The sequence below is a fragment of the Labeo rohita genome, chromosome 2, assembly GCF_022985175.1.
Source record: "Labeo rohita strain BAU-BD-2019 chromosome 2, IGBB_LRoh.1.0, whole genome shotgun sequence".
NCBI lineage: Eukaryota > Metazoa > Chordata > Actinopteri > Cypriniformes > Cyprinidae > Labeo > Labeo rohita.
In genome coordinates this window covers 24,252,810-24,272,408 of record NC_066870.1, presented here as the reverse complement: position 1 = coordinate 24,272,408, position 19,599 = coordinate 24,252,810, and the positions used below count along the sequence as shown (strand labels likewise).

At 35.5% G+C, this 19,599-nt stretch overlaps 2 protein-coding genes across 2 annotated transcripts in view; both read right to left on the bottom strand.

The window, feature by feature from the left end:
• rasal2 (RAS protein activator like 2) overlaps nucleotides 1-15,108 on the bottom strand; it is a 103,197-nt gene extending 88,089 nt beyond the window's left edge. Inside the window, exon 1 of the mRNA XM_051130640.1 lies at nucleotides 14,205-15,108. Within this exon, the coding sequence (XP_050986597.1) occupies nucleotides 14,205-14,334 (130 nt within the window). The 5' untranslated portion in view covers nucleotides 14,335-15,108. The remainder of the gene's footprint in view (nucleotides 1-14,204) is intronic.
• Nucleotides 15,109-15,707: 599 nt separating this feature from the next.
• On the bottom strand, nucleotides 15,708-19,089 carry ankrd45 (ankyrin repeat domain 45). The gene is made up of 5 exons (XM_051130775.1): nucleotides 18,846-19,089; nucleotides 16,896-17,063; nucleotides 16,718-16,812; nucleotides 16,484-16,622; nucleotides 15,708-15,906 (listed from the first exon to the last, which is right to left on the bottom strand). The coding sequence occupies exons 1-5, from the start codon at nucleotides 19,081-19,083 to the stop codon at nucleotides 15,875-15,877; spliced, it is 672 nt and encodes a 223-aa protein (XP_050986732.1). The 5' UTR covers nucleotides 19,084-19,089; the 3' UTR covers nucleotides 15,708-15,874.
• Between the last annotated feature and the right edge of the window lie 510 nt (nucleotides 19,090-19,599).

The window sequence follows — 19,599 nt, the reverse complement described above, 5'->3', positions numbered from 1 at the left end:
AGTAAGATATGCAAGAGAGCACACACGGACACACACAGCTGGTGTCAACCAATCAAACGCTAGCTCTGCTAATGGGAGGGGCCTTGTTATGCATCATGATGTCATTCAGTCCCTCATGCTTTCCTCAAACAACACAGCTAAACTGGAGCATTGTGTATGACAGACATTGCGTTATATGTGCTTAGTGGACTGAGCAAACCATTCGCTGAACACCGGGTACACCGGAGCTCCAAATTTATTCCAACAAAGATGTTGAAATCCCTCCAAGCTCAATGTTTACATACGCCAAGCCTTACTAAATAAATGCGGTTGCCTTAAGTGTGCCTACAAAGCCAAACGGTAAAAGCTTCAGAGCAGCCTAACACGAAGGTGCTGCTGAGGGTGAAAACCAAACGCTGAGGGCTCTGGTTCCTGTGAGAGCATATCAAATAACCTTGGCGTCACATGAGTCTCTGCCAGTAATATGAGATTGTGGAAGTCCGAGTGCAGCGTGGCTTTTATTATCCATTTTATTCAAGCATTTTTCCTCTGAGTGGTCATGGTGAATCAGAGCAGACAGGTGGAAAATTACCATCTAGGCTTTTACGATGAGGAAGTGGCTACCAGTCATCAATTACAGCAGCGCTGAATGTTAAACAAAAGAACCTGAAGGTTTATCTTCAATCAGACCGCCTCGTCTTTCTCATGTTCCCTTTGGATATCTTGCTCATTTTCTCCCTCGTATCTGTCAACCATGTGTATCTTTATCAATGGCAGGTGTACCATACAGGCTAGAGAAGATATACGTCCCTCTTGACAGCCTGGCTCAGATGATTCCAGATGAGCGGAAGCTTTATTGATGCGTTTTTGCATTCGACCTGCTCACCCGTAATGAATCACATCCATCAAAGGGCTGTGATAAAACACATGAGTTACATTAACCCGGGGCAAGAGAGCATTTAATTAATAGAATACGCCACTCGGAGGATACAACCCGACCTTGAGCAACTTCTAATGAATTATCGCCGAATGCGCAGCTACACTGGATAAATACAAATTGAGGAATATTATAATTGGATTGGCCTACTTACAGGCACAGATGAGTCTCATTCCTACTGTAGGAATTCAAAGGCACCAAATCCTCAGTGCATTTCTAATGCGAAGACATGAGTGGGTTAACAAGTGGATGTTGTTTAACCTTAGGGGTGTTATCACAATCAAACCAATTAAGCCAATCAATTCTGACAATCCATGAGTCCTAGGGGGGAAGTAACACTCTTAAACTAGTCTTTAAAAGAGCAGGCAGGAAGCACATGCCACCAGTCTGCTGACACGCTCTAATCGATAGCCCAGAGTGGCAGGAACTCTTTCATGAGATCTCTTGCACGTGGAATTAATGTTCAGATGGCGGAGCACAAGCTGCAAAGGTTATCTGGGTGCTAAAACAGACATTCCTAAGGCATTTATAAAGAAAAAGTTAAAGCAGAGTTGAGTTGTATCAATTATAATTAGCTATTTTTAAGACCTATGACAAAATCATTAGCTGCTGGAAACAAGCCAGATTTATAAACTAAATTTAGGAATCAAAACCAAGCTAATTAAACAGTTGCAATAATTTTAAAAGTAGCACTGCACAGCATATTGCCGCCTGTACATTTTAGGCTGAAAACTATAAGCAAAATGTCACATTAATTAATGGAATTAAAATTCAGAGTGTCAGTTTATACTAAAGGGTTTTTTTTGTATTCGTCATAATTCAATGTCACAGTGGCTCTGAATTGTCAAAACACCAGTCAAAGTGCTCACTACGGATGCGAAAAATGGGATGAAGTATGTAAATGTGATTGAAACAATGTGTCTTTATTTTTTAATGTGTGAATATTTCTGATCAGAACTTCACTAGTGTGCAAGGACGTTAAACGAGTAGGTCACTTCTAGAACAAAAATGTACAGATAATGTACTCACCCCCTTGTCATCCAAGACGTTCATGTCTTTCTTTCTTCAATTGTAAAGAAATTGCAGGATTTCTCTCCATATAATGGACTACTTATGGTGCCCCTGAGTTCCAAAATGCAGTTTAAATGCAGATTCGAAGGGCTCTAAAAGATCCGCGACAAAGAAGAAGGGTCTTATCTAGCGAAATGATTGGTTATTTTCTGGAAAAAAAAAAAAAATAAAAATAAAAAATATATATATATATATATATATATACACACACAATTTACATACTTTTTAACCTCAAACGCTCGTTTTGTCTAGCTCTGCGTGAACTCTGGTTTTTCCGGTTCAATACAGTTAGGGTAGGTCGAACAACTCCCATCTCTTTTTATCCTCCAATTTCAAAATCTACATTGCTGTTTTACCCTTTTTTGTAAAGGGCGTTTAACCTTCTTTGCATGTTCACTTTATAAACAATGGGTCGGTACTTCTGCAGCAATTTAAGACGATTTTAAAGTTGGAGTAGAAAATGAGATGGGAGTTCACACAGACCTAGACAAGACGAGCGTTTGAGGTTAAAAAGTATATAAATTGTACAATTCTTTTAGAAAATAACCAAGACCCTTATTCCTCGGCTGGGATCATTTAGAGCCCTTTGAAGCTGCATTTAAACTGCATTCTGCAAGTTCAAAGTCAGGGGCACCATAGAAGTCCATTATATAAAGAAGAATTCTGAAATGTTTTCTTCAAAACACATAATTTCTTTACGAATGAAGAAAGAAAGACATGAACATCTTGGATGACAAGGGAGTGAGTACTAGGCTTGCCACCATAGACGGTGTTGATGGTGTTACCGGTTTTAAGACGCAACACCGGTGACATCACTTTTCCACCGTGACACCGTCCCCACATTTTTTTTTTTAAGTATTCGTTTTTTTATTAAATATTTATTTGAATTAAATGGAAAATATAATTCTAAATTTACTTAAGACGAGAGCATGCACTATAATTAAAAACTGAACATGGCTACAATGCGTCATGTTTCATTTATCACGTGAGGAGAACGAGAGGAGTCGAATTTACAGAAAGAGAATGGCGTTGTGTTTTTTTTTTCTCGTTATGTTAATAAAAGTTCTGTTTAATATCAGTGATTTTTTTTTTTTTTTTTTGTACTTTCGTTGTCGTCCATTCAAACAATTGACGCCGAATTGCCAATTCCCGCAAAACTGAAAGTGAAAGTATAATACGCACGCATTTATAAGCTATTTAAACGCAGAAAAAAGAGGAAAAGAGGAAACCCCCACCCCCACGGTGATACCGGTATTACCGGTGTTGTCACATGTCGATTAACCGGTGGGGAAATTTCCTCATCGTCACAACCCTAGTGAGTACATTATCTGTAAATTTTTGTTCTGGAAATGAACTACTCCATTGCAAATAGTCTGCCTTGTTGGCAGAGGCTATTTACACTAACCCCGCCCACGAACGTGGTTGGGCTAAACAATATTACAAAAGATACATGCTGAACGTCATGTTTTCGTCATGAGATCAGGCTTAAAATACTGCTATTTTCACTTAGTTTTAATAGAATCCTATTGCTATTTCACCTATATAATTATAAATAACACAAGACAGAAATTCTAAAATGTGTACAGGTAAAAAACAATATATTTTTACTAAAATTTAGACTATTACTTCATATAAATAAATGTAATTTTATAAAATAAAAAATAAATGTTTAATTTAGTCCATTACTGTGTAAGTGATATTGTACAATCGGGTTGTCATTATAAAAATAAGCCCCAATTGGAATCTCAAAATGAAACAGAGGGGTTTTGTATCATCCTGAAGGGTTACTTTCATGATAATGACCACCTTACTTTACATTACCATGCTTATTGCATGACTACTTAGCAAATAAATCAAAAATGAACATGAAATACTGATTTCAATTGACCTTACTTTGTGAGAAGAGAACAGATGAACACAGAACACATGACAGCAGTCATTACAGAAACATATTTGACCACAGAATGCTGTGATTGACAAATAAGTATCAAGTATGCCAGAAAGTCATGTAGTAATATTCACATGCCACAACAAAAGAAATAAAAACATAGAGGGCACTATAAAGTTCTACTGCAAGATGAAGACCAAAATATTTATCCAAGAACGATCAGGCATGGGCCAGAAAACAGGAAAGGGGGCTTCCTGTGTTTTCAGGTAACGCCTGGAATCCCAGGACATTGTCTTCCAGCCACTCAGTCTCCATGAGTGAAAGGAAAGGGTGGAGAACTGACAGATACCTGCCTTCGTCTCCAGGGAAAACCGGACTGCCGTACTCTACTGACCCCTCAGAGAGGCACAAAACATTCACACTTAAAACTGAAGCATCAATCCAAAAAAAAGGGTTTATTTATTTATTAATTTAACACAGATGACTTGCCCAGAACCATCAGCATGTTCTTTTGAAAGATCTAAGGAGACAAAGGCACCTTTGAACCAGCCTTGGGAACGGAAGCAAAGCAGGCAGCCTGGTGCATCAGAGTCAAGCATGTGAAACTCTTGTGACTACAGTGAACTCAATTCAGGACTCTCCAATTAAGGGGCTTTTCAAACTGAACGTTCAGCACCGCAGGCAACTCACCAGCATGCTGGTGTGGAGTACCTGGGCACTGCATCAAACCTGATGAGGAACTTGACTAGGCAGCATGCGTTCCACACAACTCATCACTCTTTGTGACAGAAATCACTGCAAAACTGTCATTATCCCAGTCGGTTTCTCAAGAGTTAGAGCGAGAAGATAAGCTCCTCATTTCCCTGTTTCCAGCAAACCTTTAATAAGCTTAGACATGAGAGTCTTTCTCCAAGTAAATGACAAAGTGAGCATCCACAATCCGCATTAAACAGGGCCTAATCCTCATCTATAAGGTGCTTAATAGACTGAAAATCAGGGATTAATGAAGAGGCAAGTCAAGGACACATTTAGTCATTTAAACTCAATTAAATCTGACTTTGCAATTGAATTTTAGTCAGAACCCTGGGTGCCGAAACTCTACTGATCCAAATCTTGGGTAAGCAATTTATACTTTTATTCAGCAAGGATGCATTTTTTCAGTTTTCAACAGTGATAATCAATGTTTCTTGAGCACCAAAGCAGCATAATACAATGATTTCTGAAGGGTCATGTGACTTTTTTTTTTTGACATTTCTGAGATGTCATGTGACAACGTCATTTCAAAGCATAAATAAACAGAAAAGATATATTAAAGGGATAGTTCACCCAAAAATGAAAAATCTGTTATGAATTACTCACCCTCATGTTGCTCTAAACCCATAAGACCTTTGTTCATCTTTGGAACGCAAATTAAGATATTTTTGATGAAATCTGAGAGCTTTCTGACCCTGCATAGACAGCAACGCAACTGAAACGTTCAAGGCCCAGAAAGGTAGTAAGGACATACTTAAAATAGTCCATGTGGTCGGCACCGATACCCTTGTGGGCAGTGCGCCGACATACAATACAGCGCCATTGCGCTTCGGGTGTCCCGTGTTCGAGTCCTGACTCAAGGACCTCTCCTGATCCTGTCATATCTGATCTGTCCTATCACAAAGGCAAAAATGCCAAAAATAAATCTTAAAAAAAAAAAAGTCCATGTGACATCAGTGGTTCATCCGTACAATGCCGCCTTAGTGTCACATAAAAAAAAAATAAAATAAAATAAAAAATTCTAAGATTACAAGAATAAAGTCTAAATATTTAGAGAATAAAGTTGAAATATTTAGAGAATAAAGTCGATTCTCTAAATATTACAACAATAAAGTTTAAATATTATGATACAATAAAGCCAAAATGTTTTGAGAATAAAGTCAAAATTATGAGAATTAATTTGTAGCAATTATGAGATTAAAGTTATAATATTTAGAGAATACATTCTAGCCTATTGCGCATGCAAACGGCCCGGATTGGGAGCACCACGAGATATTCCAAAGTCTCGGCTTTCAAAAACGGTCAGTTTTATAGCAAAATACAAACAATATGTCTATTACAATAATGTGTTTTTCACTCTCTTTAATGTGGCGTGACAGATCGCTGTATATGTTTTAGTTTAAGCAGCATGTGACTCAATAATCTTTCTACAATATTATTTCCAATCATTTATTGTATTATATCATTAATAAAACAGCTTGTGAATAGTCACCTATATACCTCAGAAAAGACTTATGTTAATAAGTTGGAGTCCAACCTTTAGAACATTTTATTGTTGTTTTTAATTAAATACATGTAAGGAATGAAAGGTTGGATGCCACATACATTTTTGCAGTAGGTGAGTAGGTGGTGGAATTTTCACAAAGAAAACAGTATAATTTAAAGAAACAAATATCTCATTTGTAAACAAAAAGACAATTGATTCATATGAATACAGCAATCTGTCCTGCCACATTAAAGAGTGTGAAAAACACATTATTGCAAGACAAACTGTTTGTATTTGGCTATTAAAACTGACAGATTTTGAAAGCTGAGGCTTTGTTTTATATTAAAAGTACCAAAAACACAAAGCTTATTGCTATTATTGGGTGGCTGGAGCACTACAAATAGGCCTAATAAATGCAGTCAAAGACGTGAAATATTATTTCCAAGCATACTGTCTCTGCGAATATAACACATGGTGTGATTTCTGCTAATTACCCCCATATATAATCAAATAAATTCCGATGGCCTGGCAACTTCTACCGGTGCTCCCAATCCTGCATGCGCAGGCTATTCTCTAAAAATATTATAACTTTAATTGCTACAATTTAATTATCGTAATTTTGACTTTATTCTTAAAACATTTAGACTTTATTTTTGTAATTTTGACTTTATTCTCAAAACTTTTTGACTTTATTCTCAAAATATTTCGACTTTAATTTTTTATTTTTTTATTGATTTTAGATTTTTTTTTTTTTTTAACGTGGCACTAAAATGGCAATGTACAACTGCAACTTTATGAAGCTATGACAATACTTTTTGCGCAGAAAGAAAATAAAATTGAGGTTGAACCACAGATGCCACATGAATGTCCTTACTACCTTTCTGGGTCTTGAACGTGTCAGTTGCGTTGCTGTCTATGCAGGGTCAGAAAGTTCTCAGATTTCATCAGAATTACCTTATTTAGAGTTCCGAAGATAAACGAAGGTATTATGGGTTTGGAACGACATGAGGGTGAGTAATTAATGACAGAATTTGCATTTTTGAGTGAATTTTTCCTTTAAACTGAACAATAAAAAAACTTGAAAATACAGATCAGAAGCACAGAAAACTGTGATGTTTCCAGCCTAACTTGCTAAAACTCAAAAGCAGCTCTTTTTGATTGAAAATCCTGAAATATTTTGTAATCATCACTGATAAGAACAGCCGTGGCCAAAACAAGTCCATTAATAGACAAGTTGGCATGGAACAATATTATTCTTAACGGATACATAAGGGAAGTGAGTGGGAGCGAAGCCGGACAGCATCCTTATTGAGCTATTTCAGCTCTGGAATGCCACGATGAATGCACTGGTGCCGGTTGCTCTGGAATTTTGGAATCCAGTCCACTGAGGTCATTCTCGGGAACGGTCTGCTTACATCATAGTCCCGGCCCTGTCTGCTGACGGTTACAATGAACGAACGAATGAACGACTCACGTTGGGCGGAGGGGAGATGGTGCAGCGGGGTGCACATCCTGAGCCGTCCACCGCTAACACAATTCCACCATTCACACCCACCTCTCCCCACCCTCTCTCGGCTTCCTCTACAAGATTAAACACATCTAAGCAGCAGCTTCGCAAACATTCGACAGCATTCACTTTCATCCACCATGGCAGAACCGTCCCGTACCTTTCCATTCCAATATGAGGGGCATGAAGCAAAACGCTCGGTGGATGTAGGCGAACTTTTTGAACCAGCAGGCCCAAACAGATGCCAAATCTGACAGGGCTACCTACACACCCACCAACCCCGGGCTTTGTGTAAACGACTGGAGGAAGTACATTTAGACATTTCCAAAATTTCACTCCAGGCAACAACAAACCCAAAAAGTGCACAGGCCGCATAATGCAATACTAACCCTATTTAAAGCACATTAACACAAAAATGGCTCTTGAATAAGCCTGTGAGGGGAACATCAACTATAACAGAACAGTTACGTCATTAATTTTCCCATACATCCATAAACAGAAAAAAAGACTTCCTAGTAAAAACAAGTATATAACAGAGGTATGAATAACACAGAAACTAAAGCCCCTGCTACACTAATTATTTTAAAATCCATGATTCACTTCCACTCCATCTGAGGAAGTGATGTTTAACATGATGAGCGTGTAGCTACCGTGGTCATTTAATTATGGATGATATGACATCCATGCTGAAGCCATCTTTAATGTGAGAGGTCTGACTGCTCTCTGACTGTCAGCAATGACTCATTTCTGTCTCGCTGTGAGTTTGAGCTTACACCAGTGGGAGCGACTTAAAGACAAATACCAAAGAAGTGAAAATTATGTCATAGGGTGTTGAACTGGACATGAACAGAGAAAACGTGAATTCTTTACACATTACGACACATCATCTGGATTTTAACTTTTTCCCAGTGGAGGCCTGGAAAATAAGATTAAACTGCTCTGTGTTTCAAAACAAAGGGATAGTTCACTCAAAACGAGAATCGTGTCATAGTTTACTCATCCTCATGTCGTTCCAAAACCAAATGACTTTATTTGTTCCGTGGAGCACAAAAGGAGTTATTCGGAAGACTGTGACGGTCGCTGAATTCCAAATGCTATAAAAGTATCATAAAGGGTCGTCTGTATGACTATTGTCCAAGTCTTGTGATCTCATATAATAGCTTGACTATTCATTGATTGTCAGTGTTGGGGAGTAACTAGTAACACCACCAGTCAAAAGTTTTTGAACAGTAAGATTTTTTAATGTTTTTTGAAGAAGTCTATTCTGCTCACCAAGCTGGCATTTATTTAATCCAAAGTACAGCAAAAATTCATAAAGATTTTTACTATTTAAAATAACTGGTTTCTATTTAAGTATATTTGAAAATGTAATTATTCCTGTGATCAAAGCTGAATTTTCAGCATTATTACTCCAGTCTTCAGTGTCACATGATCCTTCAGAAATTATTCTAATATGCTGAAGTGCTGATCAAAAAACATTTTTATTATAATTTTTATCAGTATTTTTAAAAAATAAAAGATCAGCATTGACCTGAAATAAAAACTTTTTGTAACATTATACGCAATACCATTCAAAAGCTTGGAATGAAATTAAAGAAATTAATACTTTTATTTAGCAAGGATGATTTAAATTGATCAAAAGTAATGAACAATACATTTAAAATGTTACAAAAGATTTCTATTTCAGATAAATGCTGTTCTTCTGAACTTTCTATTCATCAAAGAAACCTGAAAAAAATTCTACTCAGCTGTTTTCAACATAATAATAATAATAAATATTTTTGAGCAGCAAATCAGAATATTACAATGATTTCTGAAGGATCATGTGACTGGGTTTATGATGCTAAAAGTTCAGGTTTGAAATCACAGGAATAAATTACATTTTCAATGTATTCAAATAAAAAAAACAGTTATTTAAAAAAGTACGATTATTTCTAAATTTTACTGTTTGCTGTTCTTTGGATCAAATAAATGCAAAAGAGACTTATTTAAAAAGTATTCAAAATCTTTTACGTTTAATTGATTTTTAAATTTTTTAACGTGGCACTAAAACGCTGCCGTACAACCACAACATTGTGAAGCTATCACAATACATTTTGTATGCAAATTAAATAAAACTGAGGTTGAACCACAGGTGCCACATGAACTATTTTAGCAATGGCCTTACTACCTTTCTGGGTCTTGAACGTGTCAGTTGCGTTGCTGTCTATGCAGGGTCAGAAAGCTCTCAGATTTCATCAAAAATATCTTTTTGATTCAAAATCTTACTGTTCAAAAACTTTTAACTGGTAGTGTACATGTAACAGAATTAAATAACTTAATCACAGAATAAATGTAACTAATTTGTTGTGTGTGATTAAATTAGTTGCTTATGAAAATGTTAATAATTACAAGGGGGGTTACATCTGAATATTTTCACATGTATACAGATTTGATTGATTTCTTTCCCAAATTGCATTGACTGATCTAAAACATGAGACATTAATGTTTCAGGACCTAAGTTGCCTATTCGACAACTGTTTTATTTCTTACATGGATTTATACATATGCTTTATTTTTTAAAGATTAACTTTTTTTCCCAAAGGCTTTGTTGCCAGTGCCAGTGTTTCCTGTCATAGCTTTGTAAAGATGTGACTTCAAAATAGTATCATAGCTATTAAACTATATCGTGTTATGATTTTAAATCAGTATTTAACCTCAGATTGACCTCAAAGTAAAAAGATATGTTACAAGTCTTTTGTGGTGGGTGTGCTTTAAAACTGAATTATTATATTCTTAATCCAGTGGATAAAGGATTTTGAAAGTCTGACAGTAATCAGTGTTGAGTACTAATAAGAAAAGTAATCAAATGTAATCAGTTACATTACTTTAATGAAGTAATTAAAATAGTTACACTACTTATTACATTTTAAATAGGGTAACCTATTACATTTCTAATTGATTGATTGTTTACTATTCATTGTATCCAGTGAGTTCACTCACTCAATCAGTCTGATTCAAAATCTAGATTTGTTTTGTCTCAAAAGAATGATTATTGAACAAATTAGGAATTGCTACTTATGGAGGACGTCAAGATTATTCATTATATGATTTCAGAAAACATGTAATATGTCCACAAGTCATATGGACTAATTTCCTTATATATTTCGGGTGTTTTTGCGTCTTTTTTTTAGCTTGTAATGGTTTGCATTTATTTTAAGTGCATGGAATAAAAAAAAACCTGTCAAATTTCTCAATTTTTCCACGTGTTCCACAGGAGAAAGAAAATAATATGGGTTTGGAATGACATGAGGGTGAGAGTCAATTATGACGCTTTTTATTTTTAAGGGAACTTAACCTTTAATTTGTTGGTTGATCTATATTATAATTTTTGAGCTTGATTTCAGTTGGTTTAGCTTAGAATTAGTGGGGATGGAAAATGAGATGAGGAGTCAGTGGCAGTGGGTGGACAGAACTGGATGTCCTGTCTTTCATGTGAAGTCCCTGGTTTCGACTTACATCCTTAAATAAGAAGACAACAGGCTGCCATGACAACAGCCCCTGGCAACATGTCTATAGGGTGCGCACAGCCTTAAAGAAGCTTTATTTAACAACACAAATCTGGAAACACAATCAGTAACCATGGCTTACTACTACTGAGTCTTGTAAAATTGTGCATGTGCATTAACAATCCCCCATTAAAACCCTAATTGAAACCGTGACAAGAACGCATTTTCATGTTTGTCAACAATGTGATAAAACCTTTTCTATTCCCTGTTGCACCCCATCTCGTATTACAACTACTCTAGGAGACATAATCATCCACAACCAGATCAACATTCAAACCTATTATGTGTAGCTAGCCAGGATTTTCCACACAGCCCTTCCCTTAACCACAAATCGTAATACACACATTGGAATCTATCATATATTCATGCCATTGTTTCTTTACAAATAATACTACTGTTAAAACAATCACAGTAAAGGCACACAATTAATTGTACCATTAGACACACACACTGTACAATGTACAAGGATCTAACTAGTATCTTTTCAAGTTGAAAATGTATAGTGTAAGTCAAAAACAGAAAGGAAAAATAAACCATTAAGCCAACATGTTTGTATTAGAGCTGTGGTACTATGGCAAGCCACTTTAACATTTCAATGTAAAATGTAATATTCCAAACAACTAACAAGCAGCCATTTTTTATGTTATTCATACTTAAAGTATTTGTTCAACTAACAACTGCGATTCATAAACCAACAATAAATTGCTTTTACAATACGGCATTAATCGGGCATATTGGCGGCACTGAACGTAAACAATGCCACTAAACTGAACAGAACTTGCAAATTTTGCTGATTGTTGCTGCTGAAAATGTTTAATTGTTGTCATGTTTTGGGTTGTACTAATCGTCAGACTGGGAAAAACATTTGGAGTACTATAGACTGCCAAAAGTTATAACAAATCAAGGTGAAGAGTGCAAAAAACTGTCTGAGGAAAGGCGGCAATTGTGGATGGCCAAACTGAACCAGGATTCCCAGGGTAAGAATTTTGACAACATTCTTGTTTGTTCTTATCATTTCCAGATTTCCAGTTAGGTAGGTGAAATATTAGGATAACATCTTAATTAATACTGCTTGTATGTATCTTTACCACCTATTAACTTCAGTTTGTCAAAATATTACGCCCTTTCCTGCTAAGTCCTCCTCTATATGATTTAGCAGCTTTCACACATTTTTTTCTGTGGTTTAGACAGCATAAATTAGCAAAATGACATATTCAGTAGTGCACTGACTGTGCAATCCATGCTGTTCTTTACATACAAGTATCTTCAATATGGCCACGCATCCGGTTAACTGACCAAACAGTTACCTAAGTGCAAACCCTCTATTAAATTCCAGCAAGGATATATTGCTACTAATTAAACGAATAAAAAGTAAACTAATTGTTACTAAAAATAAAAGCTAAATATATGATTATTTGAGTAGCTACAAGAAATTTAGGAATACGTAGAAAAACTGGAATGAGAGCTAGCAATTAGTATACATTTGAGCTGAAAGTGAATAGTCGATATCTGACGAACAGATCCCTATATAATTAAACTTTCAGTGTCATAGTTACTAGCATCAGGTTTGGGCAGGAGCAGAAAAATACTATTACATAATGTTCAAGTAATAGTGACTAACTGAACATGTACTAGTCACTACTGGCATAATTACTAGAGCATAATGAACACATACTTTACACTTTAGTTATAAGGAATGGGGCGTCGCTAGACACTTTTACCTGAGGAACAAGAACCAATGCAAGACTGCTGTGTCTAAAGAACATTATAAATAGGGCTGGGCAAAAAAATCGATTTTTGGATGTATCGTTTTTTAAAATGTAGTCGATTCAAAATCGATTCTCAATGGACATGTATTGATTTTTTCTATATTTATTTACACATGCATTAAACATAAGATTTACGCTAATCTTATTACTAGTCTAATCCACTAGGTGTCATCCCCTTATTTACCTTGCGCTATGTTACAATGGAGAGTCCGTTATTCATTCATTCATAAAATGGCGGATTCAGGTGCGTTTCCGATACCAACCACACCTTTAAATAAAAAGTCAGAGGTATGGAAGCATTTCACATTGCGCAAGAAAGATAAAGTTACAGTGGACAAGAACACAGCTATATGCCTGACTTGTAACTCTGAGGTGAAATGCTGTAGTAATACTACAAATCTGCGGAGCCATTTGACAAGACATCACCCAGACGTGCAGATTCTAGCACCCCCGCAGCCTAACAGACAACCGAAGATTTATTATTTTATAAATGTAGGATTTGTATTAAATCTATATTCATTCATATTGTCAAATCAAGAATTGAAATCGAAATCGAATCGAAAATCGAATCGAATAAAAAACTTGAAAATCGAAATCGAATCGGAACATCTGAATCGATACCCAGCCCTAATTATAAATCTTTGTCTAATACTAGAGATATACTGACTTGACCATTTTTTTCCTGAAAATATATCAGCATGCTGTTTTTTCTATCAGCAGTTTAGAATCATAACTGGCCATGCCAGATCCAAAAATGTATCACTGTTTTGATCTAATCTTATAAAAATGTTTTAAAATAAAAAAATGGAGCGCTGATTAATGTAGATATTGACCTACAATCAACTTGCAGTTGTCTTCTCTCTGTCAGCAAAGAAGCACTTTATTGTGTGTGGGTAGCTTGACTCAGTTTTTATTCATATGAACTTATATAAATATATCCATAACAGTATTTTAATAAAATCTAAACATTGGGCCAATTAATGGAGGTGGGGGCTAATGAAGGGATAGAAATTTCCCTGATAAGAAACAAGCTAAATGTTAATCCGGCTTGCCATAAACAGTCCTGACTGACAATGCTTCGGTAAACACAAGACTCTAAAATCCCTTCGGTGTTAAAGGGTGATAAAAAATAAAACCCCAAATAATTTGGTTATTTAAAGTATTTAAGCTCAGAGTTACATTTTAAAGCGTCTGTTTGTCCTTTATATCACCGAGGTGCTAAGGTGAACAGATCTGAAGCCAGCGCGGCCACTGAATATCACTTACCGTAGACCCGCACCCATCCCTGCTGCTGGCAAAACGAGTCCATCAAAATCCCATCGACCACTGGGTCTAAAGAAATCATGCCTCCCTGAACCGAATCCACGTCGCCACCGGTTACTATATCCGTCTCCATGCTCGATACACCTCCACGGTAACGTCCAGGTAAATACTCCAGTCCGGTGGATTTCCACGCGTGTGGCAGGAGAGCCTCAGTCACAATGTTTTCCGTTGGTTTGTGTCGGTTTGGTATCAAACTATACAGCTAACAAAGAGTTTAAATAAACCCGGATAAACTAGCGGCAGTAGTGACGACAATATTCAAACTAAAATTAAACGTTTGGAGTTTCCCATATTTTCTTTGTTTCACAGTTGGAATATAAATTATGCACGCGCGAATCTAATCTCTGTTTACATTACTGAGCACTGTAGCTACGTAGTCGGCAATAAAATACGTATTAAAAAGCTTTGATAGTGTATTTAAACACTTATCAAATCCTAAAAAAATACGAAAGTGCAAAGTTTCTGATCACCCTGGTTTTCTTAAACAGAATCAGCAGCCAAAAGTTAAAACAGAAGCAACAAGCAGCAGTTCTTGAAGTTATATTCGGATGGACTGCTGTTTCTTGTCTGTGTCCATGAGTCAGGTCGTGGAAACAGCAGGAGTAATTGAATGAATCCAGGCGTCGGTTTTCCTGGATCGTCGGCAGGAGTTTACTGCATTGTCCTTGCGGCAAAAAGCATCAAAATAGCAGCAAGTATCAGTTTATTGTTCTGTCGTCCACTTTAAGTGTGACTCGTTGTTTGGGACTGCCTCCCTCCCTTTCTCCCGGTCCTGTGGTGAGGACAGACAGCCCTTTTCACACTTCAAAATCCAGACCGCTTTTCCACCTCAATCACATGCCATTGCCAGCCTGTGCGCTGGGAATCAGGGGAAACTAGACGATGACCGAGTCACTCGATTAACACATAGTTATGTTTTAAACCGCTTCAGACAGGGTTTACTAGGGTTTACATATCAGTTAAAACTCAAATTTGAAGTTAAATGAGGACAAACTGACAGCATCGATCAACACTGTAAGATAGATGTTAACTGATTATCTGCTGGTTAACCCTTGTGCAAAAATGTCCTAACATATATTTTAATTTGATTTTACATTAATAGGCGTTGCATTTAATACTTTCATTATATAATTTCTAGACATACCCTGACTAAAAATACATGTAATATACAGTTTTGAAGATATTGAGAGATAATAGTTGAGCATGAAAGACGGCTTCTGTCTCCATCTAGTGTTCATTAAGCTCATCACAAGAACATCAGGCAATAGCTATGGTTTTAGACTATAAAAAATGTATGAATTTGTCATAATACATTTTTTTTGCTTGATTATATGAACTCGATTCTCTTTATTAGTGAATAAAAAAAATGCACATTGCATGTTTTAAATTAAACAGCAATTAAAAGTACGTTTTCAATTTATTTATTTATGTTTTTCTTTCATATAAAATCATATTACAATTCTGTGTCAGGAATCATACAGGCTCATCTAAAGGTATAATTATTAATCTTTAAAAAGACTCAACGCAGAACATGTATTGAGTAAATGTAACCAATTTTTGTGAATATATTTATTGTCATTTCAAAAAATATAATGCCTCTGTGCAAAGTAGTTCTAAGGCTTTCTTGTCTTCGTTGTGGCTTCAGCTGTGAATAAATAAGAAACAAAACGCAAACACAAATATCAAACTTTTTGGCAGAAATGTCCTGGTTTAAATAAAAAAGTATGCATTAATTATGCACTGTTGATACTGAGTGAAGTAAAATACAAATGTGACCCTGGATCACAAAACCAGTTGTAAGTAGCACAGGTATATTTGTAGCAATAGCCAACAATACACTGTATGGGTCAAAATCTATTTTCCTTTATGCCAAAAATCATTAAGATATTAAGTGATCATGTTCCGTGAAGATATTGAGTAAATTTCCAACTGTAGATATATCAAAACTTAATTTTTTATTAGTAATATGCATTGCTAAGAACTTTTGGACAACTTTACAGGCAATTTTCTCAACATTTAGATTCTTTTTGGCACCCTTCGATTCCAGATTTTCAAATAGTTGTATCTCAGCCTAATATTGTCATATCTTACAAACCATACATCAATTGAAAGCTTATTTATCAACTTTCAGATGATTAAATCTGAATTTTAAAAAATTGACTCTTATGGCTGGTTTTGTGGTCCAGGGTGACAAATAGGATAAATCAGATATCAGTTCTCACATTGTGTGTTAAGCTTGAGCAGAATAGGTGCCAGTACATCTTCAAGGTGCTTCTTCTGTTCACTGAAGTCCTGAATTGTTGCATTTTTGGTGTTGTGTATCCAGTCAGATTTTGCAGAACAGGTGTTTATACACACAGTCTATAGCGGCACAAAACAATGATTAGAGTGTGTATTTCTGAGTTTGCTAAAAATCCCCAAATTTTTCCCTATGGATACAATGAACAATTAATTACCTTGTCCTCCTTACTGAGCTTTCCTTGAACTTTTTCTGGATCAGCTATAACATCTCTGACATCTTGTATAAATGCTTGCAAACTTTGTTTGGCCTCTGTTAAGAAGGAAAAAATAATTTGCTTTAATCATAACAAGATTTGACTCTAGCATATGTGCTAAAATGTTTCACTGTCTCACCAGCCCATGCCAGATACTCTGCACAGTCCAGTTTGCCATAACGCCGGGCCACATCAACTGCTTTCTCTCCACGGAAATTGATAGCTTGGAAATCAGCGTTAAGCTCAACCAAAGTTTTTAACGTGTCCAGTTGACCCCACATGGCAGAGTAATGCAGTGGTGAGTAGCCTACCGTAACAGTGAACCATATTGATTACTTTTTCAGTGCAACAGCTTGTAAATTCTGTTACTATACACTACCAGCCAAAAGTATTTAAAAAGTAAGATTTTCAATGTTTTTTTTTTGTTTTTTTTTTTAAAGAAGACTCTTCTGCTCACCAAGCCTGCATTTATTTAATCTAAAGTACAGCAAAATTGTGAAATATTTGTTTTTTACTATTTAAAATAACTGTTTTTTTACTTGAATATATTTTAAAATGTAATTTATTCCCATGATTTCAAAGCTGACTTTTTAGAATCATTCTAATATTCTAATTTGCTGACTGCAAGCTTTTAAATGGTATAGTGTTTAATGTTACAAACGCTTTTTATTTCAGATAAATGCTGATCTTTGGATCTTTCTATTCATCAAAGAATCAAAAAAAAAATGCACTCAACTGTTTTAAATATTGATAATAATAATAATAATAATAATAATAATAATAAATGTTTCTTTAACAGCAAGTTAGCATATTAGAATGATTTCTGAAGGATCATGTGACACTGAAGACTGTAATGATGTTATAAAGACATTACTAAAGACTGTAATGAGAGCAATGATGCTGAAAATGTAGCTTTGATCACAGAAATTTTTAAAATATCTTAAAATAGAAAGCAGTTATTTTAAATAGTAAAAAATATTTCACGATATTACTGCTTTTGCTATATATTTTGGATCAGATAGCCTAAATGCAGGCTTGGTGAGCAGAAGAGAATTATTTAAAAAACATTAAAAACTATTTTAAACTCATGTGAAATGCTCTTATTTATTTTTTATTTTTTTACATTAATAGTACATTGTTTTATTTTTTTTATTTTAAATTGTATGATTTTTATTTATCTATTCATTTATTTTTCACCCATCCATTCTCCAAACTATGGAAGCCTGTTTCCGCCACTGAATAAAAAATACAAAAAGGTAATTGCGACTTTTTATCTCAGTTCTGATTTTATTCTCAGAACTGTCAGATATAAACTCGCAATTGCGAGTTATAAAGTCAGAATTGCGAGATATAAATTTGCAATTCTGAGAAATAAAGTTGCAAATCTGAGAATTGCATGATATAAACTTGAAACTGAGTTTAAAAAATCATCTTAACCCCCTGGTGGTCTTCTGACATTTTATACCAAAAACATTTGGTGAACTTGGTATATGAATTTTTCTAATATTTGTATTTTTATCCACCTTATTCTTCAACACGGAAGTAAGCCTATGGGCGAGACTTTCAGTTCATTAGCCACTATGGAGAAATAATGTGAAGAATAACATACAGTAAACAGTAAAACTGTTCGCACTATAAACCAGCGTGTTCATAATTAAGATAATATATTAAAATAATAAGACACACCAATTTGCACTATCAAGCAGCAAAACAAGCTGTTTTGTACAGTTACAAATAGCTGGACTCAGATGAGACCGGAAGCCAGACCCATAAAATTTAAATGGCCGCGCCCGCACTTATGGAAAAATAAAGTGGGTATAGAAACAGATGGTGCATAATTTAGAGACGAAAATGCAAAAATATTAAAGAAACAATATTACTGAAACAAAATCTAGTTCACTTTTTTATGAAAATATGTTGGGCTGATTGTCATCGGTCTGTTTTGACCACCAAGGATAACACTGGTTCAGGCTTTATTTTTAGTAGTGGTGTCTTATTATGCTAAATAACTGCACAACTTTTACTTTAGTTGTTAAAGAGGACAAGCTATAAGTATTTTTAATTAGAAATAATTTTGCTCGCTAATTACCGCGGGGCGTGGGTTCATTGACGTCAGCGCCGTTCTGCACGAGTTCGCGCACGATGCCGCTCCGTCCAAAAATACAAGCAGCAAACAGCGCGTTTCTTCCCACCTCATCTTTTTCCCACAAAATATTCTCCGGTTGCTCAGTATCGTTGGCACTCTTGCTTTCCAAAATACTCTTAAGTCCCTCTACGTCGTTATCTAACGCACATATAAATACAGTTTTCACCTCAGTTGACCGCATTGTGACTTGCGGAAAAGTGATGTTTTGTTTCTCAGTCTCTATGGCAACCAGGCAAACATTTTGGGCATTACTTTCACTGGCCACGAGATGTCGCTGTTGTCTATTTTATGAAATAAGAAGAGCTGATAGTCTTGAGCTGAAGTAAGTAGTTACATATCTTGTTGATAGAAAGTAGATTCTCAGAAGAACAAAAGAAGCACTTAGCGTCAACCCTTATTTATTTCTGTGGAAATAAACAAGTGTGAAAATAACTAAATGTAATAAAAAAATAAATAAATAAAAAAAAACGCTTATTTTATTTTGCAGCTGCAATCTCAGACAAGAATATTTATGTATGTAGAACAAACTTATGTTGGATAATTACCTATGAAGATATCATTTAGGCTAAATAGTCCCAGAAAGTCCCTGAAAGCTTCAGACTTTCAATGGAATTTACATTATCATCTGATATCTAGGAAAAGGACTGACACCGAAAAGAAAGATAATAATCAAGATAAAATACGTAAAGTCATATAT